The 22794-nt window shown below is 46.5% G+C and overlaps 1 protein-coding gene across 4 annotated transcripts in view; it reads left to right on the top strand.

The window, feature by feature from the left end:
* BCL11B (BCL11 transcription factor B) overlaps nt 1-22794 on the top strand; it is an 89943-nt gene that overhangs the window by 7206 nt on the left and 59943 nt on the right. For 2 of the 4 annotated variants that reach the window (XM_086613116.1, XM_086613114.1), the window contains exon 2: nt 6613-6978. In XM_086613116.1, the coding sequence (XP_086469242.1) occupies nt 6613-6978 (366 nt within the window). Of the gene's footprint in view, nt 1-6609; nt 6979-22794 lie in introns of all 4 variants that reach the window. The other 2 variants (XM_086613115.1, XM_086613113.1) reach the window with 1 other exon arrangement.

Raw genomic sequence — 22794 nt, 5'->3', positions numbered from 1 at the left:
ACTTAGTTCTGTATTTTTGACATATGCAAGTCTTTTGTGTAGTTGCCTCAGTGCAAGAAATTCCGTTGTGTGTTTTTTGTTTTTTTTTTTTTTTTTCCTGGAGCAGCTGATAATTTGTGTGTGTGCTGGATATGCCCAAGGTACTTTCCAAAGACTAAGCACTAGACAGCACAGTATAAAAAAGGAATCCAAAGTTAAGGGAGAGGAAAAAAACACACTGGTTTACTTAACTTTTTTATGACCCCTTTTACTAAGCCACTGGAAGAAGCCATAAATTCGCTGAATGTTATAATGAATATGTTCAATGAAAGAAAAAAGAAAGGCTTAAGAAAATTGTATATGAGCAACAGTGTGCCATACACAATTGAGAAACACAGTGTCTTTTGAGCCTGATATTTAAGAAAAGAACAGAGCTGTTGTGCGTTTAATACATGTTCAAAACTAATTACTTAATTTTGATCATGCCTTTTAAATCCTTGGGTAAGAATCTGTGCTTCCAGTATCCTTTTCTATGCCAGTTAAAAGCCTGTACTCAAATACCGCTCCTTCCCCCTTTGTGGCACCGAGCGCTCCTTTCTCGCTTTGGTTGCCGTTTAGTTTTAAATAAAACAAATGTATTCACTGGGGAACAAAGAATGCTTTTATATCACATCATCACAACCCATTCTATCTGCGGAGATTTACAGCTTCTTCAGTCTATAGAGGAGCCTATGCATTTTACGCTTTCAAAAGCAGTAAATATTTTTTTATGAACGTCTAGCTTGCTTAAGAGGAGCCACGCCACTCCCTTCTTCAACACCGTACATAGTTTCTGATGAAATAACATCTGACAAGTGTTGGAGATTCGTGCGGATCCTTGGCTATCCTTGGCTTTTGTGCCGTTTGGCTCCGGTGCCCTTAGCGTCTCGTTTTCCTCCGTCTTCTCCCTAAGCCCTGACGCGTGTCCCGGCTCTGCGGGGCAGTGCTCGGGCTCGCTCCGTCTCAGGTGCGTGCAGAGGGTTAAACTCCTCTCCGAGACATTCGGGATACTTCTGCTGCTAGAGGTGTCTGGCATACCAGCGGCGCAGGAGGATCCTCCAACTCGCAGCTGTTCGCGGGGCTGGTTAAGGCGTCGGAGCAAAACGGCTTCTTCCACCTCCCCCCGCTCCCCCCCCCGGCCTCCTCCCGTTCCGGGTCCTGCTCCCCTCGCTGCCGGTACCCAGCGGGGGCGGCTCGGCGGGCTGTGCCGTGGCGGTGGGCTCCATCCCGCCGCTGCGGGCAGGTGTTGGCGGCCGGGACCGTCCGTCCGTCCGTCCCTCCGTCCGTGCCGTGCTGCCGTCCGGCACGCGGGGACGCGGCGGGCTGGCGCGCGGCGGCGGCTGACCGGCCGGGGCCGGCGGCGGCTCGCGCAGCTGCGGCGGGGCCACGCGCGGCGCGGCGGAGGTTCGCCGCCGCTCCCGCCGCCTTTGTGCGCTTCGCACATGCCCGAGAGTCGCTCGGGAAGTGAGGCAGGAGGGCTGCGGGACGCTGCCGTGCTGGGGCTGCCCCGTCAAGTTGCCTCTTTTTTGGTCAACTCAGCCTCAGACTTTTATTTATTTATTTATTTATTTATTTATTTATTTATTTATTTTTAAACCCACGAAAAATCCTAGGAACAACTGTTTTTCAGTTCTCAGGAAAAAAAAAAAATTGATGGCAGATAAGCGGTGCCTCGTACCGCTGAAGGTGATGCTGATGCAGTGTGCAGGCATAAGGTCGGCTCTGCACCTCGCGGCTGCAGGGAGCGGTGGGGAGGCTCTGGAAACAGGTTATTGATAAACTTCGACGGCGAGGAGCCGTGTTGCCCGCTTTGAGCAGCGTTAGTCTTTGTGCAGCGAGGACCCTGACACCGATCTCGGCGATAACCCAGCCAGAGAGCGTGTGAGCTGAGCTATTTCCGTTATGCACGTTGATGTTACAGTAAATGTGACATGTGGGTGTTGATTGAAGGGACATCATTTTCAGGCCTGCTTTGGGCCAACACCCTGAAGAGCTAGTCACTTCTTTGTGCTCGTTCCCCAACGAGGCTGAGCTCCTGCTGGATGTGCCTTCAAGACAGCAGTGACTGCTGTGGCACACTTGCGGGCAGCTTCCCGTGCCTGGGCACCAGGAGCCGTGACCCACGGTGGACCCCGGGCAGCCCCAGCTCTTCCCAGAGATGAGTGACCCCTGAGGTAGCCCATGCTTCACCTCCCAGGTGGGCATGAGGACAGGCGGTGGCTGTGGTGGGGTCCTGGGGCAGGCAGGGCACCCACTCACCATCTGTGGCGAAGGCACTGGCAGCGCTCGCCTTAACCCTCCTGTTATCGTTTTGTGCAGAAGCCGACCGCGGAGGGGAGGTTTGACACGCAATGCTGTGTCCCGGCACCAAACTGTTCCCCTTTCTCTGCTCCTTTTGATACTGTGGGACAGAAAAAATACGGATGAGAATGGGTTGGCAGCTTTCAGATCCCTTCTCACCTTGATTCTGCAGTGCAATAAAAATGGGAGAAAAGAGATTGCCGCTGCCTGGACCCAGCCTCACCCAAACCCCGTGAGCAAGCATCCACGGTTTCGTCCTTTGAGGCTTTAGAACTGAATTTCAGTAACGCAGTCTTTTTCATGATTAGTGGGGATGATTTTGAGACATCTGACAGGCAGAAAGTAGTTAGCATGTGCATTCGCTTTAATACTGGGCATGAGAGTATTGTTTGCATGGGGCACATATGCTCTAGTGATGTCACCACGCTGAAGTAGGAGCGCTGGTGGTTTTGCAACAGTGACTTTATGGCATTAAGGAGATTGTCCACTGTATTTTGGTGTGGTAGGCAGCCAGAGAGCTTGGAGATGCTGCTCAGAGTCCAGCCGGCGAGTGTAATGCTTTTCAAAGTAAAGCAAATGATTTAGATTGTCCAGCTGCATTTATTTCAGGAAGCCAGGAAGCCATCAGATAACAGCAGTGTCACTCCTGTCCCCATAGATTGCCCATTGCTGTGCTCCCTTGGCAGGCAATGCCGAGCTCTTCGGAGGAATCTTTGGGTGCAGGGAAAATGCTGGGCACACCTTAACACACCTGGAAGAACCAGGGCACGAGTCCTGGCTGGAAATAGCTCGTTTGCATTTTTTTTTTTTCCTTTTCCCACGTAAGGGAGAGGAGATATTTTTCATTCTCCTTTTTGTGTGGCTTGATTTTTCCTTCTTGAAAAAATAAATAAGTTAATTTTAAATAAATACTCGTGAGGAAACACCCTCCTTCTCCCAAACCAAGCTACCAACAAACAGAAATAAACCCACAGAGTTAAATTCAAATAATGTGAAGCGACTCATTTGAAACCCACAGACACAAGTGGAGTCAGAACTTTAGATTGAGACTAGCCTAAATTGCCCCATCGGTATTAAAGGACTCCTTAAACAGCCTAAGATCTTGGCTGCTGTATTAAGCAGGCATGACCCGATGTGTTATGGGCTGGACTTGCAGGCTTTTTTCTCTTTTCCTTTGTGGGTTTTAAATCTCTCCTGTAATGTTACTTGAATGTAGGTTTTTAATGGCTTAATTGAGTTGTCAATAGGAAGCCTTTTTTTTTTTTTTTTTTACTCCGAGTAAAAAAAAATAAATGTAAATTGACATGGATAAAATGCATTTGAAGATCTATTCAGTATTTTGTTTTTCATTCTTTTTTGTGTGTTTTCCACGTCCCGAACAAGGGGATGTAATATAGCTTCTGCATTGTCAGGTGTAGGGCTAGTCTCATGCTTGATAATTTACTAAGCTCAAATGAGAAATAGAGTTGAGTAAAAAAAATCTTTTGATAGTTTGAAACCCAATTACTACTGATCACGAGGGCTCGGCGTACCAAGAAAACGAAAAGCTGATTTTCGGTAATGTGACGACTGCCAAAATATGAAGGAATACCAGATGTTATTTTAAAAAAGTGCCATTGCAGAGTCCTTGGAAAGAGAGAGTGAGCGAGTGTAAGTGAATAGGCATATGTGGATTTAACTAATATTCAAATGAAGCGTAGAACTGAAAAGAAAGAATTCGCAACAGTTTAGCTGTTTAAACCTCCTTCATGCTTCCACAGACGCCTGGTCAGGACCCTTATCAAATGCAGCAGTTTTGCTACATTTTCCGAAGAGCGCAATTTAAATTGCAGGCAAAAAAATAAATCCTCACATCAAAAGATAATAAAGTTGAGACCTGTGCTTTTATTTTTATTTGTTATATATATATATACATAAATGCCAAAATTCGGCCTTTGTAATTTGAGAGACAGACTTTAATCTCAAGGCTTTGCAGGAACATTAGGTGAAAACAAGCAGCATTTTTGCCCTCTGCCACCTTTTTTCCTTACGACCCTCGGTTCAGTCCCTGTTTTTGTGTTGTCTTTTCCAGCTCTTTGTCCCATCTCCTGCGTGTGTATCTGCGTGCCTGTGTGTGGGTTGGTTTTTTTTTTAATATTTTGACACTCTGCTCCCCCTTGATAGGAATTCTTCATAGAAATAGGGGGCACACATTTCTAAAGGACCCTTTTCACAGTCCTTTTCTTTTGGCTCTAAAATGATGTATATATAATTGGTAATTAAAGGTGCAAGCTCTCTTCAATATAAACAATATTGCTCAATGTTAGATCATTAAAGGGAACCGCAGCACTAAATAATTACCTTTTGCATCGTGACACGCTGTTCGCAGGCATCCACTCCCTTCCCACCAATCCCTGTTCAGCGCAGGGTTATGGTTGCGTTTTCACTAAGGCAAGGAGGCATCATTTCATGATATAAATTGGTGAATTAATTATGTAGCATTGTCTTCAAACACTTTTTAAACTTAGATTAAGGGGAAAAAGGTAATTAATGGTTTTCAGAATGAGCATTGTGCTATGTAGTTGATAAGCTTGGTGTGAGTTAGGGAAATGGAAGCCTTCCCGTGCCCATCGTCTGCTCCAGCACGATGGTCCGTGCTTGGGCACTTCTCTGGGGTCCCAGTTCTTTTCCTGCTGCCACTGCTGCTGCTGCCGCTTCTCTCCGCTTTGCTGTTAGCCAGCTCCGATGCAACTTGTAATACAGCTGGTAGATACACCGATCAATTATTTATTCTGGAAGGTGAAAATGGGGGCGATTCTTTTTCTAAACTGCCTTTTTCAAGGCTCACCAATTTTTGTTGCCAGGTAATGTGTTTCACCTTCTACCTCTTGTCCCTTTCCTGTGTGGTTTTTTTTTTTTGCAATTTGGTGAAGAGTGGGACAAAACTCCTTTTGTTTTCAGCCAGGAGGAGAATCCAGATCTGGATTATAACGTCTGTTTATCTCAGTCTCACTTCTTTGAGATACTTGTGTGATTTGCTTTCCCTTGGAAATCCATAAGCAAAAGGCTCGGGCTAATAGAGAATATTTTCCTCTTATTCCTTCAATTGTGGTTCAATTAGAGGTCTCATTCGCTGATTTACATACTGTTAGTTCCTCTGTTTTGTTCAGCCCAAATCCTATAGTCCTTGCAGAGGCAAAACAGCCTTAGGCAAAAGTCAGCGGAAATTTTGCCCGAGTAAGGACCAAGGTTTGTATGATTTGGCAGTTACACGGCAGAACAAGAGAAAACAAACCAAAACCCACATTTTGCACCAGAAATGGATTGTGATCTGTAATTATTTTATAATGTAAGAATTATCTTCTAAATAGCCATTAAAAACCCACTGTGTTTTATTAATTGTGAAATAAGAAGTTACTTATTTCTTAGAAACTGATGCAGGTTACTCAGAAATGCATTCCCAGGCTTTGGGAGTAAGGGTACGAAATCCATCACATCCGTGGGCAACATTTAAACAAAAAACTTTTATTAACCTATATAGCAACTGCAGGGTTATTTGACATCAGGAAAACATAGTGGAAGATTTCAGGCTCAGCCAATATTCCAGTATGTTAAATAAGTGCCTCATTCTCTTTCCCACTGTACACACTTTTGAAACCCCTTAACTTCTCGTGAGACCGTATCCTGCTTACCTTACTCTTGCAAATAGTTTGCTGGAATTCGTGCTAATGGGTGGTCATTTAACCTTGCCAGTATCTTTTTAATGGGACAAGGTGATACTAATTTTGTATGGCACAGGGAGCCTGATCCTGCTTGTTCGGAGCACCCAAGCACTTCCCTCCCTGCTTTCCCTCTCTCTCTGAAATAGGAGGAGAGGTTCCAGTGTGTAAGATTTGCTGGATGGGGCCTTGGCCATATGGCTGGGAAACGCGGTGGGAATGAGAAGGTGGGATAAAAAGAGAGGAACTATTTCAGAAAGAGGCTTGGGGCTCGAATGTTTGCAAAATGGCTCTTTGCTGATATCCTTGCAGTGCTGGCAGCAGTGGGAAGGAGCTGTCAGGAAAGCTATGCCAGGTCAGCCTTTCCATTTTGTTTCAGGCAGGCTTGGTTGCAAAATATATTGAAATCATTCTGGGAGAGCAGAAAAGCTGAAAAATAAAAGAAAGATCTAATCAGGCTTGGCTTCTTTGGGAGGGTGGGGGAGGCTGGGCCTCTTGTGATGCATCCTTCAGAGTCTGTGAACATTCAAAGCAATCTCTTTCTCTTTCTCCCTCGTCCCTTTCCTCCCTCTTTCTCCTTGTCCATGTAAAGCAGAGGCTGACCATGTGGAACCGGCACTCGCCGACGAGGATGAAAGCCTGGCAATAGCAGAGCCGGGTGGCATCAGCATCGCCGCAGGCGGGACAGACCCCGACTTGCTAACCTGTGGACAGTGTCAGATGAACTTCCCGCTGGGAGACATCTTGGTTTTTATAGAGCACAAGAGAAAACAGTGCAATGGCACTGGTGGTGCCTGCTATGAAAAGAGCATGGATAAGAGCAGTCCTCCCCCCTCCTCACGCGCCGAGCTCAGGAAAGTGTCAGAGCCAGTGGAAATCGGGATCCAAGTCACACCCGATGAAGAAGACCGTCTTCTCACGCCTACAAAAGGAATTTGCCCCAAGCAGGAGAACATTGCAGGTACAGCATGTTTTACACTCAATCAACTGCCTAGGTAATCTTTTAACGAGAGCCCTCTAGAAAGTGCCATGGAACAGAGGCTTCAGTAACAGGTCTTTATAGGAGCCATCCGTCTGGAGGATCCTCATGGCTAGGCAGGGCTCGGCAGGGCTGTCCTCCCACGTTTAATTCACTGTAGCTATCTGTGCAGGGCCAGCTCCCGGAGAGAGAGACCTCTCGGTCCTCTGGGAGAGCCGAGGGGCAGCCTGTACATGTAGGAAAAAGCAGAAAGTTGGGGTCAGAAACCATTTCAGGAGCATCCTTAAGCACGGAGCAGTGGTGAAGGGATAGGGGACTTTGGTGAGATGCTCAGTTCAGTCTAGTTCAGATACCCTTTGTCACATGCAGACCCACTGGGAAGGATCAAACCCTGACCCCACTGAAATCAGTGGAAAAATCCCCTTCCCACTGACTGCAGTGCGAAGAAGATTTGGTAGTGAGGGCTAAAGCTGGGATTCATTAAGTCCTTGCTTGTTCCTTCCACTGGGGTAGATGTCGGCGTCCTGGTCTGCACTGCTGCTGGAGCTGCCTGTCCTGGGTCTCCAGCGGATGGATGGAGTTGGGTAGCCTGACCTGGGCGAGCGAATTTCAGGCGTTTCTTTTTCTAGAACTCTTGATTGTGGTGCAGTTAACATTTACTCAGCAGACCTCCCCGGCTCCGAGGTGGGCAGGCGGGTGATGCTGGGCGAGCTGCCGTGCAGCGGTTTCTGCAGAGCACCCGGCATGGGGCCGCTTCCGTTGCGCAGCGCAGGACGTTTCTCCCCTCTGCAGCAGAGTGTTCCTCTGCAGCGGTGAAAGGAAGGCTCCACTCCTTGCCAGTGGGTGGGAGTTTTATGTTACACAGCAGGATCTCCCCTCAAATGGGCCTTTTTCATTCAAATTGACTATATCCCATACAGAAGACCAGCAGCGATTTGTCTTTGCTGCCTCTATCCTGATTTCTCTAGGAATTGCCCTATGGGATTAGATCTGATGGTTCAGGATCCTGCTTGTAGTACAGATGTTCCCATGAGGGGACCCCTAGAAGACTTGTGAGAGGCTCCACTTGAAGCTTAAGGGTTTCTGGCTTCTAGCATTGCAGGTCTCTCAGTCAATCTCCAGTGTCCCTGATGGGCCTGGCCATCAAATACATGAGGATCTGGGCTTTGAACTGCTGCAGTCTTTAGCCCTCCAGATGATCTGCCTCTTAGGAGAGGGCATATGCCACCAATTGACTACCTTGTCTTCTAGGAAACTTTTATGGGTGCAGTCACCATCTTAGCATGGGGCAGCTGGTGGCTTTGAGGGCATTAGCAGTGTCAGTCTGTGCTGGAGCATTGTAAACAACCCTACTGTAAGACCTGACCCCATCCTTTCGCCATCCTTTTCAGCTTTCCCCCGTCCTTTTGCAGTTGTGAATGCGTTTCTTGGCAGCCATGGCTACCTCATGCTGTAGCAGCTTTGAGGGCTAGATTTCCTTCCCGTTTGGTGGGAGCTGAGGAGAAGCATTCAGGACCTTCCCCAACCGTCTGCTGAAAGTCTCCTGAATGGTGCTGAGCACTCTCAATAGCTGTTGATTTCTGTGCCACCTGATGGTACTCAGCCCTTTGTCAGAGGGTACCCAGAGCTTCGTGAAGTTGCTCCAGGAGACCTGTGTTGCAGTCCAGATTTCAGCTCTTACTAATCTGTGCCCAAGTTCAGTCCATAGTGAAATACCTCAATGGCTGTACTCAGTGCAGAGGGGACCATCTCATCCCAGCTCTGGGGGTCAGCATCAATGTAACAAATGTTTTTGCCACGCAGAAAATCTGCTGGGGGTGGGGGTGAAGGGATGTTTGCATGTGGCAGAGACATAAAAAAATATTTAGAAGCCAATCTGGAGCACCTAATCTCTTTCATACTAAACTGAATATCAAATGAAAATATGTAGGGAAGATTTTGAATTGAGAAAAATAAAAGGGTTTATCATTTGGTTGGCATTTTCTCAGCAGTGCATGGAGATAGGGACATCCACTAAATAGTGCAGTAATAATGCTTTCTCAATTAGGAGCCCAGCTCCGAGATAAAAAGGTGCAGTGTCCTTCCATATTTTTTTTAATAGCAGCGGATAGTTTTCAATAGTAGGATAAAAGCCTCACATTACAGCCATGGAGGGTAGCCATGAAAAACCCACAGAAGTCATTCACTGGAAAGGCTTTAGTGGGATATACCAAACCCCTTATTTATATTTCAATAGAAAGGCTTTCTGCATTAGCCAAGAAATCAGAATCTGCATTTAACATTAAAGGTATTTCCCAGTGAGCGGCTGTAGAGCATTGTTGTTAGATTTGTTAAAAAAAGAGACTAAATACGATTTCATAAAAGGGAAACTTAATCTCTAAGGCAGCTTTCTCCCACCCCACCACCCCCTCCCTTTATTTTTTTATTTTTTTGGTAATAATGCAACAGCCTACAGTATTTTTACTTTATATGTGACGAAAGATATTCTTAGCCTTTCTGTACTGCGACAGGAAGAATGAATTTCTTTATTCCACCAAGAAATATGTAAAATAATCCCTTAGAAGTATGGGGAGATATGTTTGTTCAAAGCATTTAAAATGTTATTTTAATCAAAGGCACAAAACACTCTACATGCTGTGTCAGCTAAAGGAGACCATTACATTTTAACAGCAAATCATGTTCTTTTTCCCCCTCCTAGCCAGCCCCCCCCCACTTTGAAACTAACTTTTTTTTATTAATAAAAAGGCGAAAAAGATTAAAGAATAAAAAAACTTCAGTGGCTCAAATGTATAAAGTAATTTAATATGGTGGAAGCATTAATTATTTTAGCTTAATTGAATTCTGAGGATTGCAGTAGTTGCATTTTTGTAGACAAGCTCTGTTTATTATTTCTTTGTGTAGATTAACAGTAAAGGAAACATAGATAACTTTCAGTTATTTATTGTAAAATAAATGTGTCAATTCATGTGTAAAGCAAGCTGTTCAAAGATAATTGAGTCTTTATATTTGAAGAGGGAAACCAGAAATCACCCACTCGCCGCTCCGGCTCCCTGAAATATGCTGCCACCGCTGCTGCCCTCAAATAGGTTTCAGCTCCCCTCTTTGATCTTGTGTTATTTTTGTAGACCTTCTTATTTGGTCAAAATGATTTGTGCGACCTTCTGCGATGTGACTGAGCCACCAAACCTTACAGCTTCCCATGGCTGAGTGGAGGTCAAGCGCTGAGCTTGGCTCTGCCATTGCACCTCTCTTCCCTCTGGGTGTGAGGATGTTGGGATGCGGTACTTGGCTGAGCGTTCACCCTGATGCAGGGTGCTCCGTAGTCCTGAGGTCTTTCCTCCTCTCTTTGTTTTTGCTTTTCTTTCCACTTTTCTTTCCTTCTTTTTGACTTTTTTTTCTGGTAACTCTGCTTGCTCTGGTCACTGAACGTCTCTTAACCACACAACAGACCTTGTGCTCCTTCGAGGGAGGCAGGTAGAGCTCAGGAGTCTGCAAAAATTTGCATGCACGCAATGCAAATCTCCATTTCTAGGTATCCTTAGAGACAAAGGCAACTTTTATCTCCCCAATCAGCTTTTAAAGACCTTCTGATAATGAAGTCTGTCCTCTTTTCCTGACTGGTAACTTGCAAATCCCAGCTTTTCAAGGCACTTTCATTTAGCTACCACTGTCCGTAAGATGTGTGGTAGCGTGGTTGCTGGCACTGGGAGAATGTGACTTGCTTAGGAGCAGTCTGTCCTGTAAAGTTGTTTTTTTTTTTTTTTCAGATTGGCTGACCTGTTTGAAAATCAGTGCTGCCTCTCATACAGAGGGTGTGATAGTATCGAACAGATGTACCAGATTGTTGCACAGCAAAACACAGCCAGGCCAATGAGTTGGCTAGTAGTTATCAGTCACTGCTTCTTTTACTTCACCGCTGGCAGGTATTTTGGAAAAAATTAGACCACCATTGTATTTTATGCCTCTTTTTATCGTTCATATTTATCAGATCTGGGGCATAACCAGGTGACTTGTCCTGGCTGAAGAAGGCCTTGGGGAGGTGGCTGCTTTGATTGATGGTATCTCATGGCCGTGCTGGGCTCACAGCTCACCAGGCTATTTGTTAGCAGGGCTCTTCGAAACGATCCAGATTAAAGAAAAGTAGCAGTCTGCTTGTTTTTAATGCTGAATGGTTTCAGAGAACCCTGGCAGAGAGGAAGGAGCCTCAGTGGGAGAGGCACCACTTGGACCAGACCTTCTCCAGCTTCACTGGCTAGTCCGTGCATTCAGGACAGCGTACCATCATGGACAGAGAACCACACCAGCAGCAGAGGTTCATTAAAACAGCGTAGTTAATTTCTGCAAAGACGGTACTACGAAAGGGAAGGGAGTTGATTCGAATTCCTCGTTCATCCTGTCCTGGCCACCAGTGCTGGGCTCCATACATTATGTACTTGAACTAGATGTGCATCATGAAAAAAGGCTCCCTGTCAGAGGCAGGATTTAACTGCAACCCCTGCTCCACGAATGTTCATTTCAGGCTTTTGAATGGTAAAACTGCCAGTGAGAGAAACTAAATAACTCGCGTGTGCTGGAAGCCAGAGATAAACACCGCCGCAGGTTGCCATGAAATAGGCTATTTGATATATTTAGAATTGTTATTTTTCTCCAAATTAAGATTAGTTAAATCCATGTGTGTTGTGTGAGTGATTGTTAACTCAATGGCATGGATTATCCTTTTTTCAAATCATGACAGCTAATTATTATTGCTGTCTACCCTGAGACATTCACTTACAATGTACCATTATGGACCCGTGCACCCATATTAACTGTAGGACTCAGGCAGCCATCGTGATGCCTTCACACGTGAGGGGAAGAAAACGCGAGCTGAAACAACCAGAGGCCGGTGGCAGCGATGTTGGGCAGGTTGGGAAGAGGTGTCCTGAGCAGGGCTGAGCCGGGACGGGGAATGAGAGCCATCCCCTTCCCAAGGCCGCCGTGGCGCTGGGTCCTGCCATCAGCACCTCCCCAGGGCGGTGGGTGTTGCAGGAGTGACTTGTCAAAGCCAGGCCAGGAAAAACACTAGGTGAGGAAGAAGAGGCTTCCAGAAGCATGTGGTAACAGTGCCTGAGAAACTCACGTTGTAGCTGCAATTCTTTTCATGAGGCTTTTCCAGGCTTGTTTCTTCCTTCACATCTGCCGGGCTTTCCCTGAGTGCAGAGGAGTTACCTGGCCTCCTCCTCTGCCGCTTCACCAGGTATTTAGCAATGTGTTTTGCTAATTGGTGTGGCTGAGGAGCATGGAGGGGGGAACACACCACACCCACACCCACCCACTCACTCACCCACCCACACGGGAGGTGTCAGCCGCAGCTCCCCTGGGAGCAGGGTTAACAAGCAAGCCTCCTGCCCCAGGGACCTCTGCTGAGGTCCTCGCTTGGGTCTTGGGGAGAAAAACAAGCCAGGTGATGTGCCTGGGGCACATTGGGGAAGCCCGGCTCTCTTCCGGGGACATGGCACCCCCTGCCCTCCACCGGCTCGCCGCGGCTTCGAGCATGACGAGGGGCTGCCAAGACATCGACCGACACCATCTCAGCTTGCCCCCAGCCGTGCCCTGCCCTGGGGTCTGGCCCCACCAGGCACCAACACCTTCCCAGTAGCCCCGAGAGTCAGGTGTGAAATTAATCACACTGAGTTTTAAAAGCAGATTAAAAAAACTGCTGACAAGGAATATGATGTCCTTGATTCTCTCTGCCGGTTTTAGCTTTTTGCTGCGTTCCTCTCACCATCCTGTTTTTCAAAGTTATTTTCTACATCCTGCGTGCGGTTAGTTGGACTCCCATGAGGCCAGGATGGCAGGTGCCAGTGCTGGAGGGGTGGTGGAGGGTCCAGCTCACCCCACTCCGCCCCAGTTTCACCTGGGGTAACTGTCCTGAAACCGGCGGTGCTGTGCCAGATCGGTCGGGCGGCACCAGCACGGACCTGCCCAGCTGCGAAATGGGAGCTCGCTGGTGTTATTTTCTCTCTCTCTGATCTCTCTTAGTTATAGTCATCTCAGGTTTTACGTGTGACAACGGTAGGTAAAACCTTTTCGACAGAAGTGCCATTTTGCAGGCTGATGAGAGGGGATTTAAGAAGGTCATTCAGTACACATGGCCAGAGTCTTCTTGCTCCGGGGTGGACACGTGTTGGGAATCACTCTTTAAGGGCAAAACTTGCTCGTTTGCATCAGATTATCACTACTGTTGCCCTCTTCTAATTCAGTGGAAGGACTCTGGGCTTCCTCAGAGGTAGAGCCCACTCAAAATGTCACGCAACAAAGTGTTTTTTTGCCTTTATTTGGGCCCTCTTGTGAAATTACTTGGGCCATGTGTGGGAGTCCAGAAACGGTGTGTATTTCTCTGATTATTATTAGCATGGAAAGATTGGTAGATTTTTTAGACAACGCTGATGGTAAATAATGAAAAGGCACTGGTCAGCTAGTCATTACTCATTTTTCTTGACAACTTTGTGAGCAACTGTTAGGAGCAAAGTAAAAAGTAGTGCCCAACCATCCTCTAGACATTTGTTTTGATGTGACTAATAGCAATAGGCTTGTGTTGGTGAAGTATTGACTACAAGAAAGGAGTTTCTGTGCATTCACAGGGAAGTTTTGCACTGGGAGCTAGCAGAAGGAAAGCTGATTGCTTGGAAGTACTATAAAGCAGAAGAGCTCCCCTATAAATAGAAAAAGTTGCCTTTCCTCTCCTATGGTGCATAAATACATAAAGGCACAGAAATGATTCCTTTGCTTCAGTAGGACAGAAGTGCTGCTATAACATGAGGCAGCCTCCCTTCAAGTCTTTTCCATAGATTGTTTTTCTTTCTCAGCCCGTGTTTGAACTGTGCTGCCTATACACACAGTGACCAAATCGGCTGTGACATAAAGGTTGAACCTTTCTAGGGTTTTTTGGAGATTGGAACATTTTTCTATCATAACTGGAGAAAAAAAACACCCTGCGAAGTAATCATACTTTTTGTACAAGAAAGGCTTGGATTTCTGTGTCATGTCACATAACTTCAAAGGGCATAGATTTGGGGCTGAGTTTCAGCGCTGGCTGCGGTGGCCGAGTGGGAAGATAGGAGCCCGGAGGGTAAGAAATAGAGGAGAGAGGCCAGGTATAGAAATAAAACTGTGTTTCTCAGCAGAGAACTCTGGAAGCCCAGAGAACCTGAGTGGCTCTCGGCTTGGGAGACACACTCGCTCGCTCTGGCGAGTGCATCCTTTTCAGCATGGTTCCTTCTCTCCGTTCCCTCCCACCCTCCAAATGGTAATTGGTGGGCTGTGCAGTAGAAATGTTATAAAAAAAAAAAAAAGAAGAAAAAGTGGGTGGGTGGGGTATCTAGGGATTTGGTGTCTAAGCTCAGGAGTTAAGCCGGAAATCCCAGAGATGTAATGAAAACAAAACGGACTTTTCACTCGCGCTGTGGCATTCTGGCAGTGAGAACGCTTTCGTGAGCCAATGTTTTCATTGTAGGTTTTCTCGAGAGAAGTAGTGGAAACGAATCATTAACCCCTTAACAGGAACGAATGTGGTTGCTGCAGCGGGGAGAGGAGAGCCGTCTTGGCTCCTAGTTGCCATGTTGGAGAGCTTGGGGGTGTGTGTATGTTTGTGTGTAGTGGGGAAGGTGGGGTAGATACCGCTTGTAAGGAGTTTAATAATCTTAATGGCAGATGTGAAGTGGTTACTTAGTGGTTGTTGTTTTTTCCTCTTTGCATGTATGCCTTTGCAGAAAGATTCGAGCGTGATCAGCACAAACCACTGTTAAGCCCAACAGCTCTTAAACTTGCTCTTTCTTCTGGCATTTGCTAGTGTATTTCTTGAGTGAGAAAAGGGGGACACTGCTCACTGGTCCCTCGGCAGGGTCGTAAAAGCTGCAAATGGAAAAGACCTACCAAGTAGCAGATCCCAATTTTCTTGGAAAGTGGAATTACAGGATGTGTGTCTGTCGCAGGCATGTTACGTATATAGCTTTAAATGTCCAGCAGCCTTGGATGGCATTCAGTTTTAAAGGAGTAAGCCCCTTCATTAAAAACAAGGGAAGTTTGGGGAGGAAGGGAGGTGGAAGCGATTAATCTAATTTACCTTAACAGCCACTTTTGGTGAAGAGATTGTGTATCCCTATCCTCGGTGCACTGATTAGGCTGCATTTTATTTCGATATTTTATTTCACCTTTTGATCACGGCTGGCACTTACTGTGTTTCTCTCCTCACTCTCTCATTAGGGTATTTTATCTGCATGTATTCTTGCAAGCGGTATAGAGCATCAGCCCCCTGCTCTAGCTAAAGAGAATCTCATCTACCCTTTAGCATCTCGGAAGAGCAATTAAAATCATTATACACCTTCTTCCAGCTGCCCTAGATCCTCCGGTCCAGCCCTTGCATGCAGGTTGCGGGACTCTTGGTGCTGTGCAGACTTTGGATGTAATTGCATCGCTGCTGTAAGGGGCTGTGTCTCTGCAGCTGACCTTGCTCAGCGCGTCTGGCCTCTGAATAGATGTTTGCCTTCTTTCTTCCCACTTTGACAGCTCTCCCCCTCCGCACTCCGGCCCCTCGCTCTGCCCCAGCCCACTCCTTGTCTGCTCACACTGGGAAAGCTCGGCGGCGACAAGGTATTTGTGGCTGAAACTGCCTTGGCAATGAGCAGGGGCCGAGGAGAGCGTCGGTTCTCCCGCACGCCCCTGTTTGAAGACGGGAAAAATGAGAAAGGAAGGAGATGCTGCTGAATAAATAATGGTTCTACATGTGTTTTTATACCACGCTGCTTTCATAATGGTCATTTAAACAAGGTGGAGTGGTGGGGGAGGAGGGAACAAGATGAGACTGCAGACAGGGATTAAACAGCCCTCTTCTGCTTTTAAGACATTTATTATTTTCAGAGTCAAACCTGTAGCCAGCTAATGTAACTGGAAAAGTCTCCTTTGAATTATTGGTGAGGCGCTCTGAAGTCTTCTATTATAGCTGATGTACTTGCATGCAGGCAAAATCCAGATTTGAGTTTAGCACCTACTTGTTTTATTTTCTTTATTAAACCAACTCCCGGCTCATTTTTTCCTTTCAATACCCGCTTTTCGTTTCCCGTTTTCTAGAGTGCCCTATTACTAGCTCATAAAAAGAGTTAGAAACTGAAGGGAAGTTTCCTGAGCAAGAAGGAATTTTTTTTTTTTGGTCTTTTCCCTCCCTGCGCCCCCCCCATGGCTTGGCCTGGAGCCAACCTGTCTTTCAACAAGTAGAGAGCCATTCCAAGTTGAAATTTATAGAGCAGAGTCCAGGTTCAAGGGCTGAAGCCCGCCAACAGCTCCAGCCTCTTTGTTACTGATTAATTCTGCAAGCGGTTCAGCTGGTTTGCTCACTTCTGCCTGCTCTTCACAGCACTGCAGTGCTTCCGAGCCGGCTGCCGCTGCTTCCCCCTCCCCTGCTTTTCGGCAAGGCTTTCACCCTTCCCTGTACAGCATCCCTCCCCCTATTCATTTTAACCCCATGCAGTCCAAGCTTTAAGGTAAAATTATAAAAAAATTATAATTTTATATTTTGAGCCAACTTTATGGTAAAATTATAAAAAAAATCCTTTCCCTCTGCTTTTTTTTCTCCTTTTTTCTTTTCTTTTCCCTACAGCTAATTTTAAACTTCTGGAGCTTCCCATTTCATTTCGGCTTATATTAATGATTGCTTCTTGGCACCCTTTGGAACCCAAGTTCCCAGGTTTTAATTAGTTTACTCAAATGCATGCAGCGGGGCAAAATAGTTTCTTTCAGCTTTACCTGCAAAGGATGTTTCCCGTCTCAGCGAGGGGGTTTCCCTCGCAGAGGGATTTGAAAGGCAGAAGTTTTCAAGTGGTCTCAAGATGGGGCCCCACAAAAGTGAGCGTGGGAGGTGAGGGAGAGAAAGAGCAGGAAGAAAAAAAAAAAGAGAAAAAAAAGACCAACAAGAGTTTGGGAAAGTACCTTGAAATGAGGATGGTCCCAATCCTGCAACAAACTGGATGTCAAAGCATAACCTTGTTGACGCCAATGGGGGTTTTGCCATCGGCTTTAGCGAGGGCAGGATTTCATCCTTAGCCTGTGCCGAGATGTAGGTACGCCAACAGTCCTCTCACAGTCAGCGGGATTACTGATGTGCAGAAAGTTAAGCATGTCTGTAAGCGTTGGCAGGATTAAGATCTGTGCTGGTATTTTCAGACCAAGTGAAATGCATGTGGGAGGTTTTTAAAGAAGAAAGTGCATGGGAGTTTTTTAAAAAAAGGAGAGTGTAGCCGAGCCTGCCATTTTTAAGTGCCTTGGGGAAAAACCTGGGTTGCTATTAAAAATATCGGAGGACTAATGTGTTACTAATTGTGACACAATTAACTTCTTAAAAGTATTCGATTGTGAGTCCCAAGAAAATAAAAAGATGGGGATGAATAGCTAGAAATTCAGGCCTGCGCTTCAGTTTAAACATTTCTCTTTTATTAACTAGAAATAAAAGCAAGCCTAGAGGTTCACTTTACTGCTCATCTTGGTTACTTTGCTCCTAGAAGTCTACTTTTGAGTAGGTTATTTAAAAAATTAAAAAAGGACAACAACAAAGAAAAAAAGCTCAAACCCAGTAGCTGTCTGAGACCCCTGTATGTGGCTTTACCACAAAGCTCTTAAATTCTTGTTTAAATGTTTCTCCAGAGTTGTTACTCAGGAAATAAAAATGTGTGCTGTTTGTCTATAGCAGATTAAAAGTTTACCTTTAATGTGACAGCTTCTCAAATCTAGTGTCGGAAACATGCCTCTATTTTATGGTATTATGAAGCAGGTCTGGAGCAGAAACAATATATTTAACTAAGAGAGAACGAGATAGAATTTGTGGGTTTCTTTAATGGTTTATAACCAGAAACCTTTTCCGTGTCTGCCTCTGAAACTTTTGTGCATACAAGTGGCCAGCACATGGAAACCACACTTTGGTATTTAACAGTTAACTTTAAAAAAACTTAAATTCAGCAAAATGGACCTTTTTTTTAGTCCACGGACAGCTCTTTAATGATCTGGCAGAGGAATCTAAAGTTGCTTTTTTTCTCCAAAACATTGGTAATTTCAGCAGTAGAAAACTGAAACACACCCGGGCTCTGAGAAGGCTCTCTCACATCTGCCTCCGCCTGTGTGCCGGTTCCCTGGGGCCCCATTTATAACAATCTAACAAGATAGAGTCTGCCTTTGAGTATCAGTAAATATGGCTAAAGATCACAAAACTGTACTCATAATTGTTCAAGACTAAAAGGCAGAATATAGTGTTTGATTAATGGTCATGGTACAGGGCCTTCTTACAGAAGGAAGTTAAAACAGTAACCCCCAAACCCCCCTAAAAAACTTCTGAGACCCCCCACCCAGCCCCCTCAGACTCCACTGAAGGATACTGTCCTCGTTGTTGCAAAGTTCATCATTTTGAGGTGATGCACCTAATTTTTGATTTTGAAGTTGATCGACGGTAGCCGATCGGAGCTGTTTCTTGAAAGAGACGCACAAGGTAGTTTTCTGTTAGCAGCACTAGTACACAGGAGCGAAGGACACCTTTGCTGGCCACCATAAGCACTCATCCCTCAGGTCACGGGGGCTTCTGACAGTGCATGGTCTTGGACTGGCCTCGTCCTTACCATGTCTGCTCTGTGGATGAGGAAAAACACTCTCAGTCCTCAATGCTCCTTATCTGACAATTAATGTTCGTTAGAAATATTTAAGCAGGGGCAGGTTATGGGTGCAGCGGTGTCTCAGAGACCACTAGCAAAGGCACCTGCTTGTGTTGGAAGGAGTGACAAGCTGGATTGATGAGGTCTCCACTGGGGCTGGAGCATTGCTGATGCTTAGACTAGGGCTTGTGTCGGGCGACCGGCAGCTTGCCGCAGGCGTTACTTAGGTAGGGTGGTGTACCAGCGGGTGCCTTGTCCTCGCTCCCTCCGCGGGAAGCTTGGGAACTGCTATTGTCTTTGCTGTTGGGAGATTTCCCTGCTGTCTGGAAAGGTTTATTTTTTAGAGTGATAGTGGGTGGAGAATGTAATACAGATGGATCTGTTTCTCTTTCATTAGCTCTTTTAAGACGCTTGTTTAAATGTGTTCGCTTTGCTTTTCAAATGATAAATGTCAGTGTTTCAAATATCACTGTTAACAGAAAAAAAAATAATAAAAAAAATAGGTCTTTGAAAAAGCCCAGGCCAGGACTGGTGTAGAATGTCAAAGGTGGCTCTGAATGTGCACAAAGAGGGGAAGATGTAGGGAAGAGTCTGTGCTAGTTGACCTTCAGGGCTGGTCCCTGTTGGAGGCTCCTGCCAGGGCAGAGCCCATAGCAGGTCCTGGGGGGGGACCGCCAGGGCAGGAGAGAGCTGTGGCCGTGCGTTGGGCTGGGTGCTGGCGAGGGGGCCCGGGGGTGTGCAGAGCGGCTGGCTGTGACTTTTGCAGTGAAAAACCTGTGCTTTGGGGAACAGGGTAAGGGTACAAAGAGAAAACCTGAAGGAGCAAATGTGCGTACGCTCCAGTGGAGTTTGTTTCTTATCGAGGAAACTGTGGCCTTTGGGGCAAGACACTGACTGGGGTGTGCAGAGCACTGTGCTAGCAGAAATACCACCCCAGCATGCCGTCATGGTAGAACCTTGACACTTCCGAAATCAGGCTTGAGTACTTCTGTTTCCCACTCTCCTGTCCCTACACTTCTCCCAGCTCTGGCTGTGTGATGGCAGTGCTGAGCAGAGCCTAAACCCCGTCCTTGTAACCCTTGTCTAGGGCAGGTCTGTGTGGCTTGATGGGTAAAGAGCAGGAGACCATCGGCCCTTTCTCCAGCCCTGCAATCCCACCTTTGTTCCCGTGAGTGGAGCAAGTCCAGGAATTTTTAGTGCTCGTTGCTGTTGGTTTTAACCCTCCCATCTCTTTGCCAGCACCAGCTTTAAACCGCCCACAGGAGATATGCTGATAGGCACTCTCATTTTTCAGATGAGGCAGAAAAGATGTGAATGGCTTGATTTTCCAAAGTGCCTGGCTGCGTCCGGCAGGGGCTCGGGGCAGCCTGCCGTGCTCAGCACTCCTCTGGATGAGGCCACAAGCTCTACCGTCCAAAATGACAGCAGGGAGCAGGTGATGGCAGAGGGGCTATCGCTGGGACAGCCTTTCCTCTGGTTCACCGCTCACAGCCCTGCCTTTTTGTGCGCGCATCGATATTTTTGGACGAGCCCAAATCCCTTTGGGTCTTTGTGCTGCTAGCAAGTTCCCCCCCTCCCCAAACTCCTCAGCAAAAGGGTTGGATTAAACAAATGCGAAATCACAGGCAGAGCACCGGGGAGGGCGATGATCGCCTGTCCCCTTTGCAGCCCGTGCACCGCTGGTGAGGTTGGGAGCCTTCGTGGCACTTCCCGGAGCCTCGGCAGTGTTGCCACCGTGGGCATGGAGCCAGAAGATGGCTTCTGCCTCGTAATTGAATAAGGATCTGAGGAAATTTCACTTGTGAGCGTGCAATAGGGCCCTTTCCCGTGCAGGGAGATGGGAGCCCTGGAGCCAGGCGCCTCGGGTGAGATCCCGCTGGAGTTTGGCTGGGTCGGGAAGAGGCCAGGTGCCCTCCTTGCCGCTGCCATGGGTGCCAATTCGAAGAGAAGCTGGGACTCCTCTGCCCTGCTTCCCCACAACTGGGTGCTGAGGAAGAGGAGGAGGCAGGGGGGATAGGCGGTGGAGGGAGAAAAGGAAAGATCTGTGACAAAATCATGCGACACCCACGTAAATATTGTTTGTATGAATTGGGTCCTTCATCTTTTGTTAGCAGCAGCTTGTTAATTAACAGCAGATTAGTGCAGCTTTCTTCTGACACATGAATATATTTTGGGCTAGAAAATACTTGTACTCAATAAAACTGTGTGACTGAACAATTCAGAAAGTACCAGCGGAGCGCCGTAATGGATTCCCTTTTCATCCCCTCCCCCCTGCCTCCTCCTCCTCCTGCTCTAAATGAAAGCAGATTTCTGCAGTCTAGTGCAGAAGAGACATGTTAAACACAGCTAAATAAATCATGTTTACTCTTGGCGTTCTTGGTAGTGAAAAATCTGTTGGCTGTTTTTACTTCCTTATTTCTCAGCATTTGCTTCCTACCTGTTTTTGAGCCTGTGCCCAGAAATAGTAGTTTTGTCAAACGAGTGGATTATGCCAACCAGCAGTTCCCTCTGCCAAGGAAGCTGCTGGATCACAAAACCCGGTGACTTCTTTCTTACAGCGACGCTGAGATTCTCCCCCTTCCTCCCCCCTCCTCCCCTTCATATTAGAATATAAAATAAAAGTATTGAAATCTGGAGAAGGAAAAAATGTAACCAGATCCTAGCAGTTTAAGAGCCCAGATTAAGGAAAGTTGAACTTCTGTTCCAGAAGCCCTCCTTCAAGCTGTTTGTGGAGGTGAAAGCGCTGGAGATGGCAATAATAGGAACCAGACATTTTCTCGTTATCATTCCTTGTCTCGTTACGCCCCACGAATGGGTGTGGATTTTGTTTTGGTGTTGGTTATTTTTTCCCTCGACAGAGAGCATTACAGCTGGGAGGGAGAGCTAACTAAGCCTTTATTTTAACCAAGTAGGCTCACGAGCTCTGCTGTTGCAGGCAGCGGATGAACTCTGGTTACCGGGGCTGAATTCTGCCCCTGATGGAGACCCCGCGCTCCCGGGCAGCCCTATAAACCTCTTGCTTGAGTGAGGGCTGCCAAAGGGGCACCCGGACCTCCCCCCCCACATCAAACCATGACAGCTCCATTGGCAAGGGAGGCTGAATGCAGGTGTCAAAGCAGTGCACAGCTACATGCATGTGCGTGCGTGTATATATATATATGTATGTGTGTGTGTGGCACAACTGCTGTTGTCAGCAGAGCCGTGTTGAGCGGAGGGGAGTGTCGCCCGAAAAGTAACTAAGTCCGTGTTGGTGCAGTCCTGGGTGTTAAGTGCTCCTCTGACCTCAGGTGGCAACTTTTTAGCCTGGACTCCTCCTCCTTGCTGCTGTTAACCTCAGATGTCAGCGATCCCAGATGTGACTGTAACATGGATGACGAGCCTGGTGGACTCTCCTTGTTTGGTTTTAAAATTAGAAAAAAGATCCTTTTTCCCATCAGAGCTTTGCATGTATTTACTCTTTGATCACATTGGAAGGGCCTTATCCTGTCTCCAGAGGAGCTTTAGTTCTGCTTTCAGTGGTAAGAGGGATCTGGCCCGAGCTGAATATTAGCATTTTAATGGCTTACTTAAAACCCCACTGCTGGTACACTCACAGGGCTCCCGGCAGGAGGAAAGTCCAGCTTTGGGGTTTTGCAAAGCGATGTTGCAGGCTGCAGTGCCGGCTGAAAGAGCAGAGCGGAGATGGCTCATTTGTCATAGATTATTAGTATTGTCAATAATAACATGTCTGCAGAAGCCAAATTAATTCCTTCTTCCACTTTACTAAGTCCAAGAAATGCCAGATCAGTTTCAGAACAGGGGAAAAAATAAACAGAATCAAAGTTTGTATGTTAGGATTCCTCTGAATTTCTGGTGGGAATACTCTGCAATAGAAATGATATTTCCACAGAGCCATTGGCTGCCAGTTTGCTTAATTACATTAAATAGTGGTATAAACCTCGGCAGAACAGAAACCTCTGTTACAGCCAGTCGTTAGAATATTGAATCATAAGGAATAATGATACCAGTGCTAACATGTTATAACAGTCTTTATTATATTAGTGATTGAAGTGTTATTTAAAAAATAAGGTTTGTTGTAGTGGTTTAGGTGTGCACGCATACTTTCTCTGATCATCTATTAAGACACTGA

The sequence above is a fragment of the Tauraco erythrolophus genome, chromosome 6, assembly GCF_009769465.1.
Source record: "Tauraco erythrolophus isolate bTauEry1 chromosome 6, bTauEry1.pri, whole genome shotgun sequence".
NCBI classification, from domain to species: domain Eukaryota; kingdom Metazoa; phylum Chordata; class Aves; order Musophagiformes; family Musophagidae; genus Tauraco; species Tauraco erythrolophus.
This window is presented reverse-complemented; position numbering and strand designations above follow the sequence as displayed.